General features: G+C 44.4%; 2 protein-coding genes across 5 annotated transcripts in view; one reads left to right on the forward strand and one right to left on the reverse strand.

The window, feature by feature from the left end:
* arhgef12b (Rho guanine nucleotide exchange factor 12b) lies at positions 1–21,355 on the forward strand. 4 transcript variants are annotated; one of them, XM_089016691.1, is made up of 34 exons: positions 6–777; positions 5,434–5,525; positions 5,733–5,831; positions 5,923–5,972; positions 6,399–6,456; positions 6,529–6,734; positions 7,043–7,138; positions 8,027–8,125; positions 8,204–8,314; positions 8,391–8,489; positions 9,311–9,353; positions 9,414–9,648; positions 10,747–10,779; positions 10,908–11,022; positions 11,100–11,205; positions 11,851–12,066; positions 12,142–12,295; positions 12,583–12,740; positions 13,188–13,334; positions 13,455–13,540; positions 14,276–14,401; positions 14,478–14,592; positions 14,955–15,055; positions 15,136–15,213; positions 15,289–15,364; positions 15,837–16,004; positions 16,131–16,218; positions 16,283–16,363; positions 16,444–16,517; positions 17,210–17,434; positions 18,215–18,349; positions 18,435–18,598; positions 19,184–19,238; positions 19,314–21,355. In XM_089016691.1, the coding sequence occupies exons 1-34, from the start codon at positions 746–748 to the stop codon at positions 19,325–19,327; spliced, it is 3,735 nt and encodes a 1,244-aa protein (XP_088872817.1). In that variant the 5' UTR covers positions 6–745; the 3' UTR covers positions 19,328–21,355. The 4 variants fall into 4 exon arrangements, with proteins under 4 accessions (XP_088872815.1, XP_088872817.1, XP_088872816.1 ...); XM_089016690.1 differs by having other exon boundaries at positions 8–777; positions 11,848–12,066; XM_089016692.1 differs by having other exon boundaries at positions 8–777; positions 6,529–6,719; positions 11,848–12,066.
* The window catches only part of mpzl1l (myelin protein zero-like 1 like), a 7,494-nt gene continuing 1,714 nt past the window's right edge, over positions 20,692–26,471 (reverse strand). The window contains exons 3-6 of the mRNA XM_089016693.1: positions 25,459–25,669; positions 24,981–25,110; positions 22,808–22,916; positions 20,692–22,703 (exon numbers count right to left, since the gene is read on the reverse strand). Coding sequence (XP_088872819.1) covers positions 22,608–22,703; positions 22,808–22,916; positions 24,981–25,110; positions 25,459–25,669 — 546 coding nt within the window. The 3' untranslated portion in view covers positions 20,692–22,607. The remainder of the gene's footprint in view (positions 22,704–22,807; positions 22,917–24,980; positions 25,111–25,458; positions 25,670–26,471) is intronic.

Consider the following 26,471-nt stretch of genomic DNA (forward strand, 5'->3'; position numbering starts at 1 on the left):
TTTTTGTTTTTTTTGGGTAATTTCTTTATTATTTGTATGTCATTCACTTCCAGGATAGAGGAGAAATATCAATTTTTATTTCATTTTTTGCAGTTTTACTCAAGCCATCGAAGGATTACAACGAGCATTTGAACGCATCGCTTTTTGCCAACTGAGGGGAAGACAAGAGGACAGAGGCGAAGGCATTTCCTTTCATTTGGCATCCTCAAGAACTTTGATTGGGGGTAAAACACTTCCACTGGTCTGAATCGGAGATAAAGAGACGACGCCTTTGACAGGGGACGCAACGGCGAACTTTTAATTGTGGATTTTCAAACCCGGCCGAAGTTTGACACGACCCCCCCCCCCCCCTCCAGCTTCCCCGCCCCTCACCCCTCCAGGATCCATCCATGACACCACGGTGTCATGAGGGAACATTTTCCCACGGAAAATAAAGATACAACCGTCACGGGAGTGTCTTTACGTCTTTTTTTTATTTGTTTTCAAACAAGACAAAGGGTGGATAAAATACAATAAGACTCCGAGTGGGGTAAAAAAAAGCTTTGGAAGAGCGGCAGTTGTGATTTTTTTTTTCTTCTTCCAGGAAACACTCCCTAAAAACGAATATAACGGACTCCGGTTGGATGCTTCACCAAGCCCGAAGTGACAAGTGTTGTTTTTTATCCCACTAAAACGTCGTTATAAACATGTTATTCGGCTGAAGAAGAAGAAAAAACAAAGTTGGACACCGAGCAAGGGAAGCCCAATGAGCGGGACACAGACGACGCTCACCGATAGGTAAACTGGCTGATGTTTTAAAAACAAAGTTGCATAACGATAAGCGAAACGTCGCGAAAAGTTGTGTTTTCAAAGTGAAGTCCGGGGACTGTGTGCTTGTGTCCGTGACGTAAACGCCTGATCGATCGATCGATCGACAAGATCGTCATGTCAATAACCTCGAAAGTTGAATTGATCGCGGCTACTTTAAATTAGCTTTTTTTTAAAGGGAAGGTGGTTGGGACGACTCAAAGCACCGAATTAAAGCTATGTCGACATAATATCAGGATATCAGAAGCAGCTTTTCGATCCGATTTAGGTGATGAGAGGCAATGTTTTAGCGCAAGCAAACATTGAGCTAAACAGTTCGACTTTGGGATCGTTAGTTATGTTAAACCGTGGAAGGAAATGTCCAAAGTCACCCTCAATACTATTACATTTAGATTATACTCATCCAAATCACAGGTCTCCAAGTAAAGGCCCTGGGGCCAAATCTGGCCCGCCATGTTATTTTATTCGGCCCGCGAAAGCAAATCAAGCTTGTGAATTTTCATGATGCTAGCTCAAGTCCGAACCAAAAGTGCAAATTGTCTTATGTAAACCACAATAACAGTCATTTTTTTACTTGTATTACTTTTTTTACTCACTGCTAACCCACAAAAAAACTACCGTAACTGTAAAGTAGCTATCTATTAGCTAGCTAGCTAGTTTTCTATCTATTTGAGTTACTTCCAGGTTGAGTGAAGGCTGCCGCATGTGCCTGTCGCTACTAACCCACAGAAAAACGTATCATGTGACTGTAAAGTAGCTATCTGTTAGCTAGCTAGCTTTCTATCTATTTGAGTGACTTCCCGGTTGAGTGAACGCTGGCGTGTGTGGCTGCCGCTGCTCACCCGCAGAAAAACTGATCCTGTGACTGTAAAGTGACCTTGAGAGTTTTGAAGTTAAGAGTTAAGAAACGGCATTTGAATAAGGGGTGTGTAGACTTTTCATAGCCACGACATGTCAAGGAAGTCAATTGAAAGGCAATTTTTCTGGCTTTCACCCAAGCACGCTGAAGAAGAGAAGAAGAAGAAGAAAAAAGCCCCTAATTAAAGTCACCCACACGTTGGTGGTCGAGCATCAAAACAATCGCTCATTTGATTTGCTGACCCTCTGCAACAATGAGGCTCTTTTTTCCTCCGCAACGTCACGTTTCAAATCGACAAAACGGGGCTCTCGAACGCCTCAACTCAGCATCACGATAACAGATGCGATGAACATCAGCAACTTTTGGAATTTTAGCCAACGCTGTTGGAAAAAAAGTCGATAATAAACTTTATCGGCATGTTAGCACGAGGCTAGCAAATGTGAAAATCAGTGTTGTCAACCTTAGGCCTTCAATAGTGCTACTGGGTATTTCCGCCACACCCGTCTGACGGCGTTAGGTAACTGACTATCTGGCTAGCTAGCTGTTAGCTATAGAGCTGTCTGGGTGGCCAGCTATCTGGCTAGCTATCTGTTGGCTATTTATTAGCTATCTACAAGCTGGCTAGCTAGCTTTCTATCTGTGTATTTAATAGTGACATTCAGTGTATTAGCTAACTAGCTGTTGAGCTCAGACAAAATAGAAAATCTGTGATTTTTAGGCCAGCAGAGAAGGCCTTGCAGGCCCTGACGGCCCACCACTGGTGAAAATAGACTTTTGTCGTAAAGTTTGAACGAAAGCAAGCCGAGAGCTGCCTTAGCCATATTGTCGCCCGGAAGAGGGTCAACTGAGCCTGTTCCGGTTGGCCTCATGCGGTTGGCATGAAGAAAAAACAAAACACTCAATCTGCATTTGTTTGTGTGTAAAACTAGTAAACAACAGAAGCAGGTGTCCACGAAATCATACATTTCTTCATTTCATATTTCATATACGATGGAGGGCGTTCCCCACCGCCCCTTTTCCCGAATCTTTGGCCTCATTTGCGTTCTATTATCTGAAGCAGGAAGAGCAGGAAGACGAAAAAAAAAGGTTGAGTTGCCCGGCAACAGCCGTGCCAACTTTTTTTCTCCCTTTTTTCCTCTCCTTTCCGAGCGTTTCTCAGAGGAAAGAATCCGCCGAGCTAATTCGCATCTTTGCCGGTTGTGAGTTAAAAGTGGACAGGCGCTAGTAGTCAACTGCAGGCCCGCCCCAATGACCCCCTCCTCCGAAATCCCCTTGGCCTCTTATCACTGCAACAACAATGTGGCGCTCCGTCACGTAATGGGCAAGATTTGGAGAACGCGGCAGCCGTTCTAAAAATAGCCAAACTCCGCCCCCCCCCCCCCAAAAAAAAAAAAAAAAAAAGAAGAAAATAAACTCCGTCCAACATTCTTGTTGTAATCTGATGGGTAGCTAGGAGAGGATGTTCAGCTAACATCCTTGGAAATGTCCCGAAAGCTTTGAAATCAAACTAAAGGTGGCCAAGTGCTTGGCAGGCGGTGAAAAGGACGCCACTTTTCAACAATTTCTCACCACGCAAATCAGCGCTGAGTCGTGTATTTGACAGCTAGGCCTTCACTAGTGCTACTTCGGAATCAATACAACTACAGTGACACCTCAGTTTATGAACGCTTTAGCTCACAAAATTTTCCGCCTTACAAACATTAAATTCGCGAGCTTGGCTGACGAACTAGTTTTCGGCGGACGAACCAAACCACACGGCGCCTCGGTGGCCCACCTCAGGATGTTTCTGTGTTGTCTAAGCAACGGTCTGAAAAACCTCTGCTGATTTGGATGAACGAAAAGCAGCTAGCAAGGGACAGTGTGAGTGAGGGTATTATCGCGCAGAAAGCACGGCAACTTTACTCGGATATCATCAAGAGGCAACGACATTAACGACCATCATAAAGGTCAATAAAATGACTTTATTATACTGTACAGAGTATTTTTAATTACAATACAACAGCACATTTATTATACATACAATAAGGTCTATTTTGTGTAGTTTTAAGGCTTAGACAATTAGAAAATGATGTTTTATGGGGAACTGGGAACGGATTATTCTCATTTTAATGGTTTCTTATGGGATATAAATGCTTGGAAGACAAACTTTTTGCCTTATACACATTTTCTGGGACCCAATTAAGTTCGTAAGCTGAGGTATCACTGTACTTGTGATGATGCGGTGTGATTGACGATAAGTCCACTAGAGGGTAGCGTTAGCCAGGAAATAAGAAGGGCTTGCGAGAAGGAAGGCCTTGAGTGCCGCTAACTCCAAATGGAATTGATTCAAGCAACAGTTGGATTGACACTTATTGGACGCTGCAGGGCCTTCAGAACCGATTGTGAAGGCGTCCTTGGTTGTCGTCTGCGAGTTGGTTATTTATTTATTTAGTATGTATTGTTTGTGTTTGTCTTTTGCTATGCTAGCAGCACATGATGTTTTATTAATATTATTATTAATTATTATTATTATTATTTTGCTTCTGTCTTTTCTTCATACAAAGAAACAACGGGCAGCTCTTCTGGAAAAAAAAAACAACAAAAACAGCGAGTCTCAACACGTTAGCACGCGCTAACTAGAGTGACCCGCTAAGCCCCCCGTGCAAGCATCGCCGTCGTGCGCTGTGCCGCCATCTTTCCCAGCTTTGTAACGGCATTCAGGAGTCTCGAGGGGGAACCAAAAAAGAAAAAAACTTCCTGCTGTCCGTCGCTTTCCGGGAATCGTAACCCCCCCCCCCCCCCCCCCCCCCCCCCCCCCGCCCCTGCAGGCCTCCCACCGCCCTCCCCCTCCCACTGTGACGTGGTGTGGCCATTGTTGAAAAGGAAGCCCGGGGGCCTCCATTGTCACCATAAACAAAGCCTTCTCCTACTTCGGGAAGTCGTGGCGGGCAACTTTATATATAAAGACCCTCAGAACCGTGTCATGAAATTAAACAAAAAAAAAAGGTTTTTAAATGATATTTTCAATTTTAATGATGACTCATTCCGAAATATGTGAGTCCAAGTAAATATGGCCGGATCACGTGCACAAGGGCCACAACGGGGCACTCGGAAGTCCATACTTACATACCTCAGCTTACAAACGTAATTGATTCCAAGAAAGTGTGTTTAAGGCGAAAAGTTTGTCTTTCAAACATTCATTTCCCATAAGAAACCCTTAAAATGAGAATAATCCATTCTCAGGTCCCCATAAAACATAATTTTCTACAAAATAAGCCTTAAAACTACACACAATATACCTTATTTTATGTATAATAAATGTGCTATTGTAATGAAAGAAATAAACTGCACTGTATAATCAAGTGGTTTTATTGACCTTTGTGATGGCCGTTGATGTAGTTGCCTCTTGATGATATCCGAGTGAAGTTGCCGTGCTTTTTCGGCCATAATACCCTCACTCACGCTGTCCCCTGCTAGCTGCTTTTCATGAATCCAAATCAATAGAAGTTTTTCAACCTCTTCTATTGCCTGAGACCGTTGCTTAGAAAACACAGAAAGACCCTTAGCCACACGTAGCAATGGTCGACTTAGCATACTGCTACTGGGACGCTAAGTCACACAAAGAAAGGGGGTGACGAAAACTAGTCCGCCAGCCACCATGGCGCTCCGTGTGGTTTGGTTCGTCTGCCGAAAACTAGTTCACTGACGGGCGACGAGGCGTTCTAAAAGTGTTTTTCATGGCGGCCATCTTTCTAAAGGTTCACTTCCTGTTTGTGTTGTCTTTTCAGGACCCCGAGCATTCTCAACAAGGAGCCTGCAGAGAAGAAGCCAAAGAACGACAAATGCTCCGTTTCACTCAAACACGACTTTGACCCCACCGGTGGGTGAGAGAGCGCAACCTGAACTGCCGAACACTTAAAAGCCGAGTCGCTTGACCGCGTCAATCCGCTTCAATTCCAAGCGGCGACCATTCCACCTACGCATGACGCTCCATGCATCCATCCAGACGCCGCATTTTTCAATATTTGTGCCATGTTAGCCGCGTTTTAGCGTAGCGTGTAATGAGCGCGTCTGATGCTTACGACAGGCCTGGTCCAGCGCTGCGTGATCATCCAGAGGGACGAAAATGGCTTTGGGCTGACGGTGAGCGGAGACAACCCCGTGTTTGTGCAGCTGGTCAAGGAAGGTGAGGATCTCCCCGTGCCCCTTCAACGCTACAATGCTACAACGCTACGCTAGCACACTGACGCTTCTTCTTCGGTTTCCCATTTTAACAGACGGAGCCGCAATGCGTGCGGGGGTCCAAACTGGAGATCGAATCATCAAGGTGATGGATCCGATCATTTTCATTTTATTCGGCATTTGAAGGCTAAACTGGAACCACGGTAGGCGCTCCACTTTGGGGAGGCGTGGCAGCTGCTGAAAAGTAGCCCAAAATAATATCAGCCGAAAAAAACTAAACAAAAACAAAATGTCATATTTTGACATGGAAAGATGGTCAAAATGTTGTCAATGCATCGTTGTCATTCATTTTGATCTATTATTATTATTATAATATGAAGTGGCTCGGGCATCTGATTAGGACGGATAAGCGGCAGAAAATGGGGCAAATTTGGGGGGTTGATTGATTTTAGGAATTGACATGTTTTCATTGTGAAGCGCTTCAAACAGAAAAAAACGCTTCAAATATTTCCGACTGATTTCATTTGATATTTTATTGTTGTTGTTGTTGTTGTTGTTGTTGTTGTTGTAGGTGAACGGGACCTTAGTTACACATTCTAATCACACCGAGGTTGTAAAGCTGATCAAATGTAAGTATGCACGCATGTCGTTTCGCGCGCTAACTAGCACGTGCTAAACTTGTGTACATTCACCGCACTTAGCCGGCTCCTACGTAGCACTTACGGTGCTCGGAAGACCTCCGGGTCTTCCGAGGATCCAACTGGACGAAGATGACGAAGACACGTTGGACGAGGAAGAGGAAATCGGCAGCGACCAGTCGTTGCAAAATTCACCGAGCGGCGAGCGACACGGCGGCGCCACCTGCAGCCCCGAGGCGTCTCTGCACGATGGGGTAAACAGAGCACGGGTCAGTCATGGGGTGGCTCGGTCATCACAAAATGCCAACATTGACTTGAGAGTCGGGCTAATTGAAGTTAAGTGGTAGCATAATGATAACACGTAACGGGCTAAGGAAATGAGCCTCTTTGGATACACACATGCAAATATTCCGCCCCCTGGTGGCCTGGCACTGACATTTCCTCTAATTTCAGGTATCTTTTATAATAATAATAATCTAAAAGTTATATTGCTATACAGCTAATAGATAGCTAGCGAGACAGCTTGCCAGTATCTATTGTTCACATGTTTGGTATTGATTGATTGATTGATGTCCAGGAGGGATCGATCGACTTCAGGAACACTGAAAACGAAGAGGGTGACGCTAGCATACCATCACCGGCGGACGACATTAGCGACATTAGCGGCGCTTCGGTAAGTTCGTACGCACCGATTTACACACACACATACAACCAGAAAATATACTTTTGCTTACTTGTCTGCAATCAAAGCTTAGAAATCAAGCGCCCCCCCCCCCCCCCAAGCCCCGCCCTCCACATCAGATGTAAACAGGAAGTGACCGTAGCCGCGGCTCTTTCATAACAATGTTGTCGTTGCGGCCGCAAGTCTTTAAATAGCCACCAAACACTTAGCGCCCCCCCCCCCCCTTGGAAAAGTTTCCTGGAATTAGCCACCCCCCACCTCCGCTAACCCTAAACCAGACTAAACAATCAATTTAGCCTAATTGTTGTGTTTATGGTCCCGCCTGTGTTTGGATTAGCGGTGTGAGAAGATGGCGGACATCTTACTTTTTGTTCGCCGTTGGACACGTTCAACGTCTTCATATTTAATCCATAAATATGCTTTCTTTTATTGAAAAGCTCAATTTTCACATCAATAAAGGCTAGCATGTCAGGAAGAGGAAAGAAATGGCGGTCGCTATTAGCTAATGCTAGCAATTTAGCCTTTCGACAACTAATTTTGATTTTCCTAATAGAAAATGTGACTTTATTTGTAAAGCGAAAATGGAGACGCTAACTTGAAGGCTAGCATGTCAGGAACATGAAAGAAATGGCCGTTGCTATTAGCTAATGCTAGCGATTTAGCCTTTCGACAACTAATTTTGCTTAAATGTGACTTTAATTGTAACGCGACCGCGGAGGATGTTTTCACCCCATCTAACGTGAAATGTCATGCTAGCGCCGGCCGCGGGCTAACGAGCTAATTCAGTTTTGCGAATGACTTTCTTGCTTCATAAATGAATAAATTACTAAAAAAATCAATCAATTTTGATGTTAAATGTGGACGTTCTTGATGTCTCAGGACAACGGCGGTCGCTACACGGCGGGCAGCCCGCCGTACCTCCTCCACCCGCAGATCATCGGCGCCGAAGACGACTACTTTGATTCTCATCAGGAGCAGGTACTACATGCTAATGCTCGTTTTTTTTTTTTTTTTTTTAACTGCGCAACGTTAGCGTAGCGGTTTGTTTGTTTTCAGACAAACGGTCAGTGCGGCTACTTCCAGAGCATCGACTTGCTCAAGGGTCGCCCCGCCCACCTGGCCGTCTTCCTGCATCACGTGGTTTCGCAGTTTGACCCCGCCCCCCTGGTAGGTCGCGATGGCGATATCGGACACGCCCTCTTTCGACCCCGTCCTCCATTTTGTGTCTTGTTTTTGTCCGCAGTTGTGTTTCCTGTATGCCGAAATCCACAAGCAAACCAACGGCAAAGAAAGTCGGCGATTCTTCCTGGAATTTCACTCGCTCTTTCTGGATCGAACTGCGGTTGATTGTTTTTTTTTAATCTCATTTCTTAATATTTCATATTTTTTGGTCATTTCGTTTTTTTAAAATGAAGTGGCCCGGGCATCTGTTATCTGAGTCGCAGCTGTTGTATCGTCAGCAAATAGTTATTAACTCATTCGCTGCCAATTTATTCGGGAATTGAAAATATGATGTAGGGTTTTGGTGTTTCATGCTTGGCTGCCGATACAGCGCTGGTCAGACCTCTGGCAATGTTTTTTCCCTCCCTTTTATAATAATAACAATCATAATAATATTAATAATAATCCATTTGATTTCGTCTTTCAAAACTCTCAAGGTCACTTTACAGTCACAGGATCAGTTTTTTTCTGTGGGTGAGCAGTGGCAGCCACACGCGCCAGCGTTCACTCAACCCGGAATAACTCAAATGGATAGAAAGCTAGCCAGCTAGATAGCTAGCTCGGTAGATGTCCATGTTAGCGCTTTGTTAAAGCGCTATATCAACCAATTTGTATGTATTGCATTGGATTTTGGACATTTGCCCCCATTTCAAGCTCAGATAACTCCAGACCCAGATAACTTAGGAAATAACTATTTTTTTTTCTGATGAAAGAAGAAAGTCTAAGGTTTGTAACGCTGCTGAAGTGAATGTTTATGTTGTCGTAAAACTCAAAATTTATGTGGGTCCTGGAATTGGAGTGAAAATGACAAAAACCCTGGCACTGCAGCGGTTGCATTTTTGCACATTGTCTGGCAGTGAATGAGTTAAATTAGCATATTTTTTTCCCGTGAACTAGTATTGATTTTTAAATTAAACTTATGTGCGGGTGTTTGTGTTGTAGAATCTCAAAGTGGCGGTGCCAGACGCCATCGCGACAGAACTTGGTAAGAAAATCCAGAAACGCTTAGCGAGCTAGCGGGTGTTGCTAACCATGTGACAAACAGACAAACGGCGGCTGGAGTTGATCCCGGAGGAGACGTGCAAGAACTACACGCAAAGCATGCAGGACTCGCTCATGCCGGACTTGCACAAAAACCTGGAAGACTTCCGGCAAAAGCGTAGCATGGGGCTAACCCTGGCCGAGGACGACCTCTCCAAGATGGACGCCGACCGGCCGCTGGCGTGGGAGAGGCAATGCTCCTGCGCCGAACGCATCCTGGCCAAGATCGACGACGTCCTGTGAGATCTTTTGATACTTTCGCCTCAGCCGCCGTTGACAGTCGATTGATTAGTCAAAGACTTTCATCTGATCAGATGAAATACTCTGAAAATTTGAATATCATGAAAAAGTACATTCATTTTAGTCCTTCAACCTAAATGAGGACGTACATCTAGTATTTCGACTCATAACATGCGTTGGAAGATATTTCAAGCTTTTATTTGATTACAATTTGGATGGATGATTATGGCTTATAGCTCATGAAAACTGCAAAATCAGTCCAAAAAAAAAAATTAAATATCACAAGAAATGAACTATTTTTTCTATTTGTTTCACGTTTTTTATTAATAATTTTTAAACACAAAATTTGTATATTTTATGTGATGTTCTAATTTAATTAATTTTATTAAATTAATTATCATTTTTTTAAACACAAAAAAATGTATATTTTATGTGATATTCTAATGTAATTAATTTTATTAAATTAATTATCATTTTTTTAAACAAGAAAACTGTATTTCATGTGATTTTCTAATTTAATTGTATTACATTAAAATATCACATGAAACAAACTAATTTTTTCCGTCTATTATATATATCAATATATGTATATATGTATAAATAAAATGTATTACATTTGAATAATATTCAATTGAATTGAATATATATATATATATATATATATATATATATATATATATATATATATATATATATATATATATATATATATATATATATATATATATATATATATACTTTATATATATATTACATTTGAATATCATGTGAAATAAATGGAGAAAAATGAGTTAATTTCATTTTTTGATAATTTTTTTTGTATTGACAATATATAATCAATAAAATCCGAACAAATAAAAGCATGAAATATCTTCCAATGCATGTTACGAGTGGAAATAATAGATTAATTTCACATTTGAAGTTGAATGACTTGAATGATTTTTTTTTTCATACTATTAAAATTGTCTGAGTATGACTTGTATTAATCAATGGATGAAATACAAAAGCAAACATTTACGCATCGCTAGTGACGAAATATGGGCTTTTTATTTGATTTTATTTTTTTAATGATGCTAAGGGCAATTTTCCTGTGGCAGGTTCACATCTCAACCTTCCGAGGAGGAAAAAAGGTATAAAGGCCCCTTTGACACACTTACCCCGCCCCCGGCGTGCCTTTCGTTAGCATCCATCCGTCGCTAATGGAGAGCAATGTTGTTGTTTGTTGTTGTTGTTTGTTGTTGGGGTGTTTCGGTGGCAGCCAAACGATGCAGTACGTCATCGTGACGTACATGAAGCACCTCGGCGTCAAAGTCAAGGAGCCTCGAGGCCTGGAACACAAACGAGCGCGAATCAACTTCCTGCCCAAAATCAAGGTGACGTGCGCCCGCTAGCTACTCCCCCCCCAAAAAAAAAAAATAATAAATGACCCCCTGACCCCTGACCCCAACAGAAAAGCATCAAACCCGACAAGGAAGGCGACGAGAAGGTGAAAAAGCCTCGTTTCCCCAACATCCTGGTCCCGCCGCGCCGTTTGAGCCGAGTGGACTCGGCCTTGGGTGAGGACCAAACCAAGTTGTCCACTCCAGTGCCAGGGTTTTTGTCATTGTCGCTCCAATTCCAGGACCCACACGATACTGCTAGCTATCTGCCTGGCTATTTAGCTGGTTATCTAGCTAGCAGCCTAGCTGGCTATCTACTAGCTATGTAACCGGCTGTCTATCTGGCTATCTATTAGCTATCAACTAGCTAGCTAGTTAGCTAGCTTTCCGCCGATTCGAGATACTTCTGGGTTGAGTGAACGCTAACGCGTGTGGCTGCCACTGCTCACCCAAGAAAAAAACTTATCCTGTGACTGAAAAGTGACCTTGAGAGTTTTGAAAGGCGCTTATAAATACAAAGGATTATTATTATTATGGAGTTTTAGGAATACATCAACATTCAATGCAATGTTAGAAACCTTAAGACTCTATATTCATCAGAAAAAAAGTGATATGGGTCTGGAGTTATATGAGCTTGAAATGGGGGCGGATGATCCATCTTGATTTATATAGCGCTTTAACAACAGCTGAAGCTGTAAGAAAGCGCTAACATGGGAAAAAAGAGAAATGCTGCCCCTTCACGAAAAGGAAAAAACATTGCCAGAGGTCTGACCAGCCCTTGATCGGCAATTCAAATGACTTTTGGACTATTTTGCGCAGCAGGCAAGACGGCAGAGGCGAACAAGCAGCGTTCCCCGAAGCTCCTCCCCCAGACGGCTTCGGGGGCCCCCGAGCCGCCCGATTGGTCGCCTTTGAATTCCGGAAGGAGCCGCGGGAATCACGCCGGCGAGAGCTCGGACCTTTCCAGTCCCTCGTCCGTGCACGGCTCGCCCACCGCCGCCACCGCGTCGGACGCCAGCGGTCACGATTCGGACAGCAGTAAGGAAACGTTGGCCGGGACCGCGTCGGGAGGGTTAGCGATCGCTATGACAACTGTCCCCGCCCCCTATGCAGACGTCTCACCGCTCTGTGTCCAATCCCGAATCGGCGAGGTTTCAATCGGCGGCGAGCACCAAGATGGCGTCGGCGGCCCCACCGCCACACAATTTGACTTTGGTCCTTCCAACTTGGACGACTTGCAGGAAGAAGGAGACCACGACGCCTTCAGGTCCGCCTTTAGCTTCATGCTAACAAATGACAAAAAATGCTAACGAACTTCATGCTAGCAAACGACAAAAACGCTAACGAAGAAGGAGACCACGAGGCCTTCAGGTCCGCCTTTAGCTTCATGCTAACAAATGACAAAAAATGCTAACGAACTTCATGCTAGCAAACGACAAAAACGCTAACGAAGAAGGAGACCACGAGGCCTTCAGGTCCGCCTTTAGCTTCATGCTAACAAATGACAAAAAACGCTAACGTGAAACGCGAAATTGTCATTGGGTATGTTGGCAGGATGGAAGTGACGTGCGCGGCGGACGTGACCAGCGAGGACGAGCAGGCGCGCGAGGTCGGCGGCGAGGACGATCCGCTCAACTGGCGCAGTCTCGTTAGCCGCCAGGTTTTAGCCGCGCTGCCGCCGCAGGAAATCAAGAGGCAGGAAGTCATCAATGGTGAGCCCGGATATCAAATCTGGACATCGGCCAGTTGCGTTAGCATTAGCGTTATCATTAGCGTTAGTGTTAGCATTGGCATTAGCATTGGCATTAGCGTTGGCGTTAGCATTAGCATGGGCATTAGCGTGAGCATGAGCATTGGCATTAGAGTTAGTGTTAGCATTAGCATTAGAGTTGGCATTAGCATGGGCATTAGCGTTAGCATGAGCGTTGGCATTAGAGTTAGCATTAGCATTAGAGTTAGCATTAACGTTAGTATCAGCCTTAGCATAAGCACTGGTGATATCATTAGCGTTACCATTAAAATTAGCGTTAGCATTAGCTGGAATGGGAGCCCCCAGTGATACGATACGCGGCGGCGGTGTCGCCATTTTGTGAGAGCGCATGATATGAAAGACCAACGGCGTACCCGGCGGGCTAAAATGTTGGCGTTTGGCTGCGCAGAACTGTTCTACACGGAGCGGGCCCACTTGCGCATGCTGAAGGTGTTGGACGGCGTCTTCTGCCAGCGGCTGAGCCGCGACGCCATCTTGCCGCCGGACGACGTCAAGAGCATCTTCACCAACCTGGACGACATCGTCCAGCTGCACGGTGGGTGACCGCCGCCAATTTCCACCGACAAGTCGTCAACTTTGCCGACAACTTTTGGAAAATCAATGAAGGGATCGCGGGCGCACCTTATCAATGTCGTTGCGGATCTTTTCCCTCCAGTTTCCTTCACCGAGCAAATGGCGGCCGTCAGGAAAAGGAGTGAGACGTCCGTCATCGGGCACATCGGAGAGGATCTCTTGGCTTGGGTATGAGGCATCGATGATATCAAAATGCAATATGATACAGTCGGGTATTAACAATATTGCAACACACTGTCGATATCGCAATGAAATACGATAAAGTGATGTATCAATGATATACCGATGCATTATTGATGCGATATAGCAAGGCGTCAATGATATCATCGTGCATTATCGATACGGTACAGCCAGGCATGAACAATATTGCAATGCATTATCGATATGATACAGCGAGGCATCAATGATCTCAAAATGCACTATGAGATACAGAGAGGTATCAACGATATTGCAATACATTGATGTGATACAGCGAGGTATCAATGATATCGCAACACACTATCCATATGATACAGTGAAGCATCAACGATATCACAACGCATTATCGATATGATACAGTGAGCTATCAATGATATCGCAACACATTATGGATATGATACTGTGAAGTATCGACATCTCAATGAAATACGAGTGAAATATCAACGATATTGCAATGCATTATCAATGATACAGCATCAACTGTATCATAATGCATTATCGATACAATATCAAAATGCAATATGATACGGTGAGTTATCTGATATTGCAACACATTATTGATACGATAAAGCGAGGTATCAACGATATCGCAATGAAATACAATACAATGAGGCATCAAGGATATCGCAATGCATTATCGATATGATACCACGAAGCACCAAAATGGTCTTTTTTTGGGGGGGTGTTTCTGGCGGCGAATTGCAGTTCGGCGGCGAGGAAGAGGAGAAGATGCGGCGCGCGGTGGCCACGTTCTGCAGCAACCAACCGTCGGCGTTGGAGCTCATCAAAAACAAGAAGAAGAAGGACCCCAGGTTTACCTTGTTCATGCAGGTGATTGCCGAGGACGCCGGGGACGCCATCGCCGGCAAGCGGCTTCTTAGCGCCCGTTTGCCGCTTTGCTTCCCAGGCGGCCGAGAGCAACCGTCTGTGCCGGCGGCTGCAGCTGAAGGACATCATCCCCGTGGAAATGCAGCGAGCCACCAAGTACCCGCTTCTCCTGGACAAGATTGCCAAATATACGGGTAACCCGAGCCTCGGATTTGATCAAAATAATAATACATTGAATTTAGAAGCGCCTTTCAAAACTCTCAAGGACACTTTATAGTCACAGGATATTTTTTTCTGCGGGTGAGCAGCGGCAGCCACACGCACCAGCGGTCACTCAACCCGGAAGCATGATTGTATACCGTAGCTAGCTAGCGAGCTAATAAACACAATATAGCATGATTCCATGCCGTAGCTAGATAGCTAGCTAATAAACACAAAGAATAAACACAATATAGCATGGTTATCTACAGTAGCTAGCTAGCTAGCTAGCTAATAAACACAAAGATGGTGGTCATTCAACAAGGTGGTCCTGACTGGTTCTTTGTTTTGTCCACAGAGGACAAAGAGGAGGCTGAGAAGGTGAAAAAGGCCGGCGAATGTTGCCGGCAGATTCTCAACCACGTCAACCAGGCGGTGAAAGAGGCCGAGAACAAGCAGGTAAAGAAATCCACCAAAAATGTGATGACCCCGAATCCAAACGGCGACCCCGAAGCGCCTCACTTGCAACTTTTCAAAAGAGGCTGGAGGACTATCAGAGACGGTTGGACATCTCCTCGCTCAAGCCCAACGAGAACCCGCTGGTGGCCGAGCTGCGGGTAGGAAACGGCAACAAAAACCGCCCGGTTTGGACTGGTCGTCAAAAGGTGGGGGGTTTTCATCTCCCCTTGCAGAACCTGGACCTGACCAAGAGGAAGATGCTCCACGAGGGGCCGCTCTCCTGGAAAGTCAACAAGGACAAAAGAATTGGTATGAACCTGAAAAAATAAAAAATATATAATAATATCAAAATTAGCCCATAATGCTAGTGCTAACGTCAATGCCAACACACCTCCTGATACAAAACACGATGATTCATAAAAAACAACATCACAACAACAAATTAAATTAAATAAAGAAAAACGCAGCTCGATGACAATCGAAATGGAGCTCCTCACCTTCACGTCAACCTAGTTCTTTCTTTCTCAGGTCTGAGCAAAAAAAAAAGGAAAGCATAATTCGAGTACAGCGAATACTTTGCACTTTTGTGCCTCAATTAAAAAAAACCGCAATTGAATGACAATTGAAATGGAGTTCCTCACCTTCACTCCAACCGAGTTCTTCTTTCTTTCTCAGGCCTGAGCAAACAAAAAAGAATAATTCGAGTACAGCAAATTAGCGCTTTTGTGTCTCCAGTGCATTTTTTGACCCCGCCCCCACCCCCTTATGATCTTTGACCCAGACCTGTACACGCTCCTCCTGGAGGACATCTTGGTGCTCCTCCAGAAGCAGGACGAGCGCCTGCTGCTCAAGTTCCACAGCAAAAACGCCGCCGGCGCCGTTGACTCCAAGCTGAGCTTCAGTCCCGTCCTCAAACTGGCCAGCGTCCTCGTCAGACCCGTCGCCACCAGTAAACTCCGCCCCCCCCCCCCCAAAAAAAAAAAATAAATAAATAAATAAATAAATTAGCATTTTATTGCTAGCGTTTCACCTGCTAAGCCGTCCTCGTCCGTCTCGCTCTCTTGGGTGTCCACAGACCAAAAGTCCTTCTTCGTGCTGTCCATGTCGGACAACGGGGCGCAGATCTACGAGCTGACGGCTCAGACCGTGGCGGACCAGAGGACGTGAGTTGGAGCCTTTGGACCGGGTGGACTTGCGCTGCATTTGACTGTCCCTCCTGTCCACCAGGTGGCAGCGTCTCATCACGCAATGCGCCGAATCCATCAAGGCGAATTCGCATGGAGGCCACGCGCCAAACACGCCAACGCAGTAAGTCGCCCGGATTTTTTTTTTTTTTAGGGTGGCGGGGCGTTATCGGTGTCTCAACGGAAGACATTTTCCGTCCTCAGAGGTGAGCAGGACGCCCTGGAGATCATCAACCACGCGATGGACAACCCCGGAAAAGGCAGCGGCGCCACCTCAGGTAATAATAATAATAATAATAATAATAATAAGAAGAAGAAGAAGAATCCATTTCATTTCTAAGCGCCTTTCAAAACTCTCAAGGTCACTTTACAGACGCAGGATACGTTTTTCTGTGAGTGAGCAGCGGCAGCCACACGCGCCAGCATTCACTCAACCTGGAAGTAACTCAAATAGATAGAAAGCTAGTTAATAGATAGCTCGCTAATAATGATAACAATATATTTCATTTCTAAGCGCCTTTCAAAACTCTCAAGGTCAATCCACAGTCACAGGACACGTTGGATAGCTAGCCAAATAGCTAGTTAGCTACATAGCTAATAGATAGCTACCCAGCCAGCTAGATAGCTAATACACGATACCACAACAATTCCAAAATATAGGAAAGTAAACTAGTGACTCTGCGTTGTCATATTATTTGTTATTTTGACTTCAAGATGGCCGCCGCCAGAGTGGCTGCCTTTCCAGCAGCTCCTGTATTTTGTTTTTCGACGTCTTTCTTTCCTTTCCTTTCATAACTTTGCTGCTGTGTCACTTCCGGAGTGATATAGAGTGAAGAACGCTGGCGCGATAAATAAATACAAGGTAAATAAACACAAACAGATAAACAACGCAATAGGTAGTTGACCTTTGACCCAGCGGCCCGGTCTGCAGTTGCCGACGGGCGCTTTTCTCACCGAATGGTCTTTCTAGACTCACCCGACATGCCGGCGCGTGCCGCCAACCCCTTCAAGTCGGAGGACGAGGAGGACGGCGAGGACGAAGACGAGGTGGATGAGGAAGAGCTGGAGGCCTTCCTGGACGCTCGTCTGGAGGACCAGGACGACGAGGAGGAGGACGAGGACGACGCCGGAGCCTTGTCCTCGTCCCTGGGTTCTCCGTCGTCGCCCTCCAAAGCCCAAGAAGCTCTGGGGACGCGTAAGTTGACTGCACGGACAACTGGTGCGCAAAAAGTGTGTCTTCCAAACATTAAGTTCCCATAGGAAACCATTAAAATGAGAATAATCCGTTCCCGGGTCCCCATAAAACACAATTTTCACCCAAATAAGCCTTCAAACTACACAAATAGACCTCATTGTATGTATAATAAATGTGCTACTGTATTGTAATGAAAGAAATAAACTGTACTGTATAATCAAGTAGTTTTTTTGACCTTTGTGATGGTCGTTGATATAGTTGCCTTTTGATGATATCCGAGTGAAGTTGCTGTGCTTTCTCGGCGATAATACCCTCACTCACACTGTCCCCTGCTAGCTGCTTTTCGTTCATCCAAATTAACAAAAGTTTTTCAACCTCTTCTTTTGCCAGAGACCGTTGCTTAGACAACACAGAAACACCCTTAGCCACACGTAGCAATGGTCGACTTAGCATGCTGCTACTGGGACGCTAAGTCACACAAACGCACACCTCGTTGGTGTTTTTCAAAGATTTCCTTCTGCTTGACCGTAATTTTCTTCAATGTCTTAACACTAGCCTGTGGTGGGGTCTTTTTCGCTCCCATAATAGCAAAAGTACTCCACTCGAAAACAAACCAGGTCTGCACTCAATGAGAAGGGGTGACGAAAACTAGTCCGCCAGCCACTGTGTAATTTGGTTCGTCCGCCAAAAACTAGTTTGTATGCCAAGGAAGGTGAAAATTTGGTGAGCTAAAGCGTTTGTAAGCTAAGGTACTCCCCAAAAAGTATTTTGTGCTTGCAGTGATGCTACTGAAGCAGCTCTTGTTCAAGCACATGATGGGGGGCCCCGAGGAGACGACGACGACGACCCCCCTGCGTCCGCCCGCCCCCCACCACATCTTCCCAAAAGACCACCACGTCCACACGGAACCCAACGGTGCGCCTCTGGTCAAGATTCCCCAAATTTTCGCGGCGCTAGTAGGTAGCGTCGGAGGAAAGTGTTTTTGTGGGTGTTTCCGCAGGCGCGCTGGATCCGGGTGGCGGTCGCCACGGCGACGACGCACCGTCGACGGACGACGTGGATATGAGCAAACTTTTGTCGTCGGAGAACGGCGGGCGAACCAACCTCACCCGGCGGCTGATGACGCACTTGCGCCTCCTGCAGGCTGACCTGCAGTACCTCAAGGTCAACAAACAGAAAAATGTCGCTTTTTTGTAGACTTTTAAAATTCGGAAGAAAAAAAAAAAATCGCCATTTACACAATCCCCATTTTAGATTTTTTTTTTTAGAAAATCGCCATTTTAAAATTGTAAAAATCTGAATTTTTTGACATTTTGGATTTTTTTAATTATTCAAAAATCACCATTTTATAATTTTTTAGAAAATTTTGAAAATCACCATTTTTGAATTTTGTCTAAGTCAGAAAATCACCATTTTAGATTTTTTTTTACATTTGAGACATTTTAGAAAATCCCAATTTTTGATTTTTTTTTTAAATGAATTAATAGAAAATCAACATTGTAGAAAATCGCCATTTTATATTTTTTTTATTTAGAAAATTGTGGGGCTAATTCGTCCGATTACTAATTTGCAGTTCCTAATTGAGCCTGTAGATGGCACACACACACACAGGTAACTAAACGGCACTACTGCCCAATTCATTCGCGACAAAATTGACCCCATTTGGCCCCCGGGCCGCAGTTTGTTTCTCCGGTAACGCGCCGACACGCGGTTGGCCTAAACGTTGTTGTTGTTGCGCTGTCCTTCCAGGAAGTGGAAGTCAAATACAAGGAGCTGCTCGGAACGTCGGGCGACTCCGACAACGGTGAGTTTTACGGTCATGGTCGGCGACGCCCACTTTGCTCTCATCACTAACATTTGACGCCGTCCGTCTCTTTAGATGGCGTGCGCTAAAGAGCACCTTGCCGTTTTTGACGACGCCCGCTTTTCTCTCGCCCCGCTGTCACGCCGCCTGACACGAAAATTCGCCACCGGACGCGACTTCTCGTAAAAACGCTTCCTTGGCTCTGATTGCACGAGGATGAAAAAGCAAACGTTCACAAGACTGGGTATGATAATTTGTAGCCCCGCCCCCTCAACTGGTTTTTGAGCAAGTATGATAATTTTTGTTTTTTTTTTATGGTGTAAATGTTTCAACCAGATTGCTGTGAAGTCTTACTTGTCAAATTAACTTATGCTGAAGATGTTTTTTTTATCTTGTATTCACGTCAAAAGACGCCAATGTATTTGCGCGCTATTAATCATCTAGTTCATTTTTAATTGTTGTATTTATATTTGTGTTCATGTGCATCGTTCGTCTCTTGGTCAATAAAAAAAATTGCACACTTTTTTCCCATAATTTATGACAAAATATTAGAAGAAAAGGATTTCCCAAAGGCAATACAGTACCTCATACCTCAGCTTCCCAACTTAATTGGTTCCCAGAAAGTGTGTTTAAGGTGAAAAGTGTGTCTTCCAAACATTTATCTCCCATAGTAAACCATTAAAATGAGAATAATCTATTCCCAGTTCCTCATAAAACATCATTTTCTACTAAATAAGCCTTAAAACGACACAAAATAGACCTTATTTTACGTATAATAAATGTCCTATTGTATTGTAATGAAAGAAATAAACATAAAGTAATTTTAATGACCTTTGTGATGGTCGTTGATGCAGTTTCCTCTTGATGATATCCGAGTGAAGTTGCCGTGCTCTCAGCGATAATACCCTCACTCACACTGTCCCCTGCTAGCTGCTCGTCATTCATCCAAATCAACAGAAGTTTTTCAACCTCTTCTATTGCCTGAGACCGTTGCTTAGACAACAAAGAAACACCCTTAGCCACACTTAGCAACTTAGCATACTAGCACTGGGACGCTAAATCACACCTCGTTGGTGTTTTTTGACGATCTCCTTCTGCTCGACCGTCATTTTCATTTGTGTCCTCTTCGGCCTTAACGCTAGCCTGTGGTAGGGTCTTTTTCGGTCCCATAATCGCAAAAGTACTCCACTTGATAACAAACCACGTCTACACTCAAAGAACACTAGTGGTGGTTTGGTTTGTCCTCTGAAAACGAGTCCGTATTAGATTATATTCTCTGGTTTGTCCTCTGAAAACGAGTCCGTATTAGATTATATTCTCGCAAATTTAATGTTCGTAAACTAAAGCGTTCGTAAGCCGAGGTGTCACTGTAAGTGTATTTTTTATTTTGGGAAAAGGGCGGGGCTTAAGAACATCGGGGAAATAGAAAAATGAAGCTAAAAAACACATGAAGGCAGATTTTTTCGGGGGTTTATATATAAAATTTCAACCAGAGGATACAGAACAAGCTATGATGCATAATAAAAAAAATACATACCATAAAATAAAAGAAAAATAGCTTTCTTTTTTTCTATCTCGAAGCAGACGTTTTTTTTTCCGAGTTAACCGATGAAATGTAAAAGGCACGAAAATGTACAACATTCCAGTTTGTTTGTTTTTAAAGTCATTCGCACATGAGATGTACAAAAATAAACATCGCAGCGGGCGGGTTTGTGTGTCTTTTCGTATTGAAGGTGTAGTGCGCGTTTTTTTAACCTTTCAGAACGAGCAAAACAAAAAAAACATTGAATAAAAACAACCATTTAGCACACACACACACTATGCTATTCGCACACCGAATAGCATAGCTTGGGCCGCGTCCCTCTTCTGTTTTTTGTTTTATAATTTATACTTTACAATATCACGTAGACGACGACGCACACACGCATACCAGCACAAAAACCACAAACGGAGACGCGGGGCGGGTGGGGGGGGGGTCACGTCTTGGGTTTTTTTTGGGGGGGGTGAAGACGCTTAGTCTTAACGCGTTATTAAATAATAAGCCTGCAACAGTGAAGCACAAAATGCTAACATGCTAACAAGCTAAAGACACAAATCACCATTAAAAAACGGGGGGGGGAAAAACACCCCCCCCCCAACATACAAATTGGACTTCAATCTCAGCATATGACAGGTCAATCAAAAAAGGGAGAAACCATTAAATGTTTTAAAAGGGGGGGCGGAATTTTGGAATGACAATTTTTTTTTTTGTTTTTTTAACGGAGATTTCGGAATTTGTGATTTTCACATAAAAGACGTCAACTCAATTTGGCTTCAGAAAAAAAAAAACAACTTTAAAGCTGGATGGCGGATGATCGCCATGGTTACGGTAGTGACGTTTGGCCCACTTTTGTAATAAATAAAAATGTACATTATATATATATATATATCTCAATAGAGTTTTTTTTTACAGAATGATCTCTGCATGCAAGCACCTCAGAAGAACTTTTTAAAACACTTTTAAACATTTAAAACATGCAAACAAAAAATTGTAAACTTGTATGGAATTTTCCAAATGAGGTTTTTTTTTCCTAAAAATTTGTTGAAGTGGCAAATGAAACGCTAATAGCTTAGCATCAAATGAAAGTCACTTTGGGGGGGGGGGGGGGATTTTCGGTTGCTTCTATGATATGAAAAAAAAAAAAAAAAAAAACCCTCAAAACTAAACCCCCCTCCCCCAAGATTTTGGTTGCTTCCACCATAATGTCGGCAGTTTCAAAATAAAAGAAAATCCATTTGGATTTTGCTAATTTGTGAAATGATTTTTGACCGATAAAAGTTTCCGTGGGCCAATTATGGAACTGAATTTCCTGGTACTGAAATATGATATGAACAAATAAATCATCAAGAACCGCTTCATGTCACAAAGAGGGTACAGCAAATGCTGAAGAATCTCTGTGTCTTTATGTTGTCATGTTATTTGTTATTTTGCTCTTTTTTGACTTCAAGATGTCTGCAATGAGAGTGGCTGCCTTTCCAGCAGCTCCTGTATTTTGTTTTTCTACTTCTTTCTTTCCTCTCCTCCTCTTTTTATTATTTTGCTGCTGTGAAATGTCAATGTCTCCACTGGGAGACGAATAAAGATACATCCAATAAAAAAAAATAAAATCTCAAAACTAAGCCCCCCCCCCCAAAAAAAAAAAAAAAAAAAAAAAGATCCAGCTTTTAAGTGAAATGTTTGTCCGAAGAAGGAATGTGGAAATTTCAAAGCAACCCGTTTGAAGGCGGATGTGACCCCCCCGCCAAAATAAAACAAAGATGCTGTACAAAGAGGGGGAGGGAGCCGTATGTGCGTGTCCCCCCCTCCCCCTCCCCCTCACCTAGTCCGTTTCAGTTTTTGCGAATGTCGGCGTAGACCACCGGCTCCATCTTGTGGAAGGAGTTTTTGCTGCCCGTGTGGTCCAACTGGACGTAGATCACCGGGCCCTGCCGCAAACACAAAACTGGGGGGTCATTTTGAGGCCCCCTCCCACCGTGTCTGACCCCGCCCCCTTCTGATCTGACGCGCCGGTTGGGCGGGTTTGTCCTACCTGCACTTGTCCGGGTCGGTTGCCGCTAGCGACGGGGGTCTCCGCTTTAAGTTCGCTCTTCTTGACGGGCTGCGGAGGGGGTGCGCGCGCGCTTTCCAAGATAATACAGCTAGTTTGGGGGTGCGGTTTTGCCGCCGTGTCGTGGGTGCGCAGAGACGAGACCACGACAAAAATGGAAGCCAAAGAAATGAAAAAAAAGAAGAAAAAAAAAGAGAAAAATGAAAGTGAGTGATGGACGGGCCGAAAACAAAGCCAAACTTGAGACTGCAGTGATACCTCGGCTTACAAACACTTTAGCCAACGAACTTTTCGCTTTACGAACATTAAATTCTTGCCCTACAAACTAGTTTTCGTTGGACGAGCCAAAGCACACACGGTGGCTAACGGACTAGTTTTCCACACCCACTTCCTTTGAGTGCAGACATGGTTTGTTATCAAGTGGAGTACTTTTGCTATTATGGAACCAAAAAAGTGCCCACCACGGGCTAGTGTTAAGCTGAAGAGGACAAAAAAGAAAATGACGGCCGAGCAGAAGAAGGAGATCACCAACAAAGTGTGCGTTTGTGTGACTTAGCATCCCAGTGCCAATATGCTAATTGCTACGTGTGGCTAATTGTGTTTCTGTGTTGTCTAAGCAACAGTCTCAGGCAATAGAAGAGGTTGAAAACTTCTGTTGATTTGGATGAACAAAAAGCAGCTAGCAGGGGACAGTGTGAGTGAGGGTATTATCGCCGAGAACGCACGGCAACTTCACTCGGATATCATCAAGAGGAAACCGCATTCACGACCTTCACAAAGGTCAATAAAACCACTTTAGTATCCGGTAGGGTTTATTTCTTTCATTACAATACAATAGCACATTTATTATACATAGAATCAATTCTATTTTGTGTAGTTTTAAGGCTTATTTCGTAGAAAATTATGTTTTTATGGGGACCTGGGAACAGATTATTCTCATTTTAATGGTTTCTTATGGGAAATACATGTTTGGAAGACAAACTTTTTGCCTTACACACACTTTCTGGGAACCAATTAAGTTTGTAAGCTGAGGTATGACTGTACTCACAAAAAACTTTCAGGAAGTCCATTTCTTAACACTTCCAGTCTCTCCAATGGGACCAAAAACCCGCTGGACTTTGACCCGTTTGATGCCCCCCCCCCCAAAAATAAAAAATAAAAATAAAATCATATCTCAAAAGTTTTGGTGAGTAGTGGATGTTCAAATAAGCAAGGAATGGAAAGATGATGGAGAGATGGATGAAGTTGTTTAGTGTTTTTTTTAACCCCTGACCTCGCCGGAACGGGGTCAGAGGTCACTCTGGATTTTTTTTTCTCCCCAAAAGGGCGGCCATTAGGGCCAAACAAAGTGTGAAAATGGGCGAGAGGGTACGCACGTGCCATATGAGCAGAAAGCGATGGCAACACAATTTTGTGAGCAGGCAGCGGAAACAAGGAGGCCAAACGACGGTGCGGCCAAAGCAAAGCAAAAAAAAGTGATGGAAAAGAGCCACAGCAGCGCAACCGCTAACCCCAAAAATAGCCACTTTAAAAAAAAATGTCCGCCACCCAAACGCGACGTATTGCAGAGCGCGTCGCACCCCAAATCGAAGCGGCTCGGGGTCGCTTCAGATGGGTTAGTTAGACAAGCGGGAAATCCCAAAAGATCCAAACGGCAGCCGCCTCAAATGCACTTCAACTCTTTGCAGGTGAACTTTGACCCGGAAGGCCCTTTTTCCCTTATTGTCGCGCAAGCCGCCGCCCTCACCTAAGCACATCTGCATCCACATAGAGCGCAGGTGTCCGAGTCAAGGCCCGGGGGCCAAATCTGGCCCGCCACCTTCATTTATTCGGCCCATTTTTGTCATTGTCAATCGAATTGGAGGACCCGCAGAATTTTGAATTTTAGCACGACATCAACAACGCTCTATTTTCACGAGTAAAAAACAGTTCATTCCTGAATTATATGGGTCGGGAGTTATCGGAGCTTGAAATAAGGGCAGATGAACAAAATATGGTGGTCGCTCACGAACCAAGGTCGAATCAAGTTCACCCGGGAAGTTTCGGTACATTTTAAGTCTCCGCGTGAAATTTCAGCCCAAACCCGGCATGCTCATTGGTTAAAGAGGGGGCGGGGGGGGGCGGGGCTGACCAAATCAGGTTTTGTAAAGCTTACCCTTCGTAATCGTGGCGGTTGTGAAGGACCTTCATGACGATGCAGACGACCACCAGGATGAGCAGCAGCAAGGCCACCGCGCCGCACACCGCACCCACGATCACCACCGTGTTGCTCCGGGGGAGGGATCCTGAACCGCCGCCGCAAAAAAAAAAAAAGCAGAATTAAAAATCAAATCAACAACAACAACAACAACTACGACAGACGAATTTTGCGGCAGCTGTTGTGAAAGAGTGATATCAATTAGCATGTAGAGGTAACATCCGAGTTACGACCGGCGCGAGTTACGACCACCCGTACTTACGACCGCCAGACGTTTTGTTTTTTTTTTAATTCTCCACCATTTGTGTTCAAATCCCCTTTGCTTACAAGATTAGATAGCCAGCAAGCCAGATAGCTAACAGCTATCTGGCAACCGGAGAGCTAGCCAGCGAAATAGGAATTGTGAAATTTTGGCGGGCGGGGCTGGTGGGCTCACCTTTGGAGACCACTCGCAGCACAGTCCGCTCAGGCGTGCCCATAAAGTCGGGCGGGTTCTTCACGTCGCAGAAGTAGGTTCCGTTGTCACCGAACTGCGCCGGGTTGATTCGGATGGACACGTCCTTCTTATTGATGTCACCGATGAACTGCAATCGGTCTTTGAACTCCTTTGGCGGGGGCGCCGCCTTGGCGTCGTAATAGTAAAAGATCTGCCACCAAAAAGGAAACATCCCGGCGTGACTCCAAAACAAGTCCAAGATGGCGCCCGAGTAGGCTAGTAGCCATTAGCTTTTTGTGTTGTTTTTGTCACTCTGCGTCATGTGGATTGTTTTTCAGCATTTTTGGCCACGAAATTCGTCAAGGCGGAGACTCTGCTCAGCGCTTGCGCCTTTTTTTCGGCAGCACCGTTTTTGATAGGGAGGAATGTCGGTACCATTTGTCGCAGCTTGGAATTGAAGCGGATTGATGTGGATCCGAATCAGAAAACCTTTATTGGTCCCACAATGGGAATATTGTACAAAATGGAGTAGAAAAAAAGCAAGTTCGAGAAAGGAGCGTCAGCGCAGAGCGCCGATGTGGAACGGTCGCGGCTTGGAATTGAAGTGGATTTACAGTATGTGGGACAGGGAATGTGACACAATCTCTTTTGCTCAATGGATTCTAGAGCTTTGTGTTTGCTTACAACATTTAGCTTGTATAGTCGACATTCACATTTCTCAGCATGACGTCCCTGATCCATTGGTGAAAAGGATGCTTTGATCCTCTCCTATTTCATCTAGAACTGCTTCATGCAAAAAAGAGGGTAGCTGCTGGAAAGGCAGCTACTCTCGTGGCGCCAATTTGAAGTAAAAAAAAAAACAAAAAACTATTTTGATTCTTTTCTTTTTTGTTGTTTTACTTGAAGATGGCTGCCGCGAGAGTGGCTCCTGTATTTTGTTTTTCTACTTCTTCCTTTCCTTTCCGCTTCCTCTCATCACTCCATTTCTCCACTGCGAGACGATTAAAGGCTAA

The sequence above is a fragment of the Hippocampus bargibanti genome, linkage group LG16, assembly GCF_051943395.1.
Source record: "Hippocampus bargibanti isolate YZ-2025 linkage group LG16, ASM5194339v1, whole genome shotgun sequence".
Lineage (NCBI taxonomy): Eukaryota > Metazoa > Chordata > Actinopteri > Syngnathiformes > Syngnathidae > Hippocampus > Hippocampus bargibanti.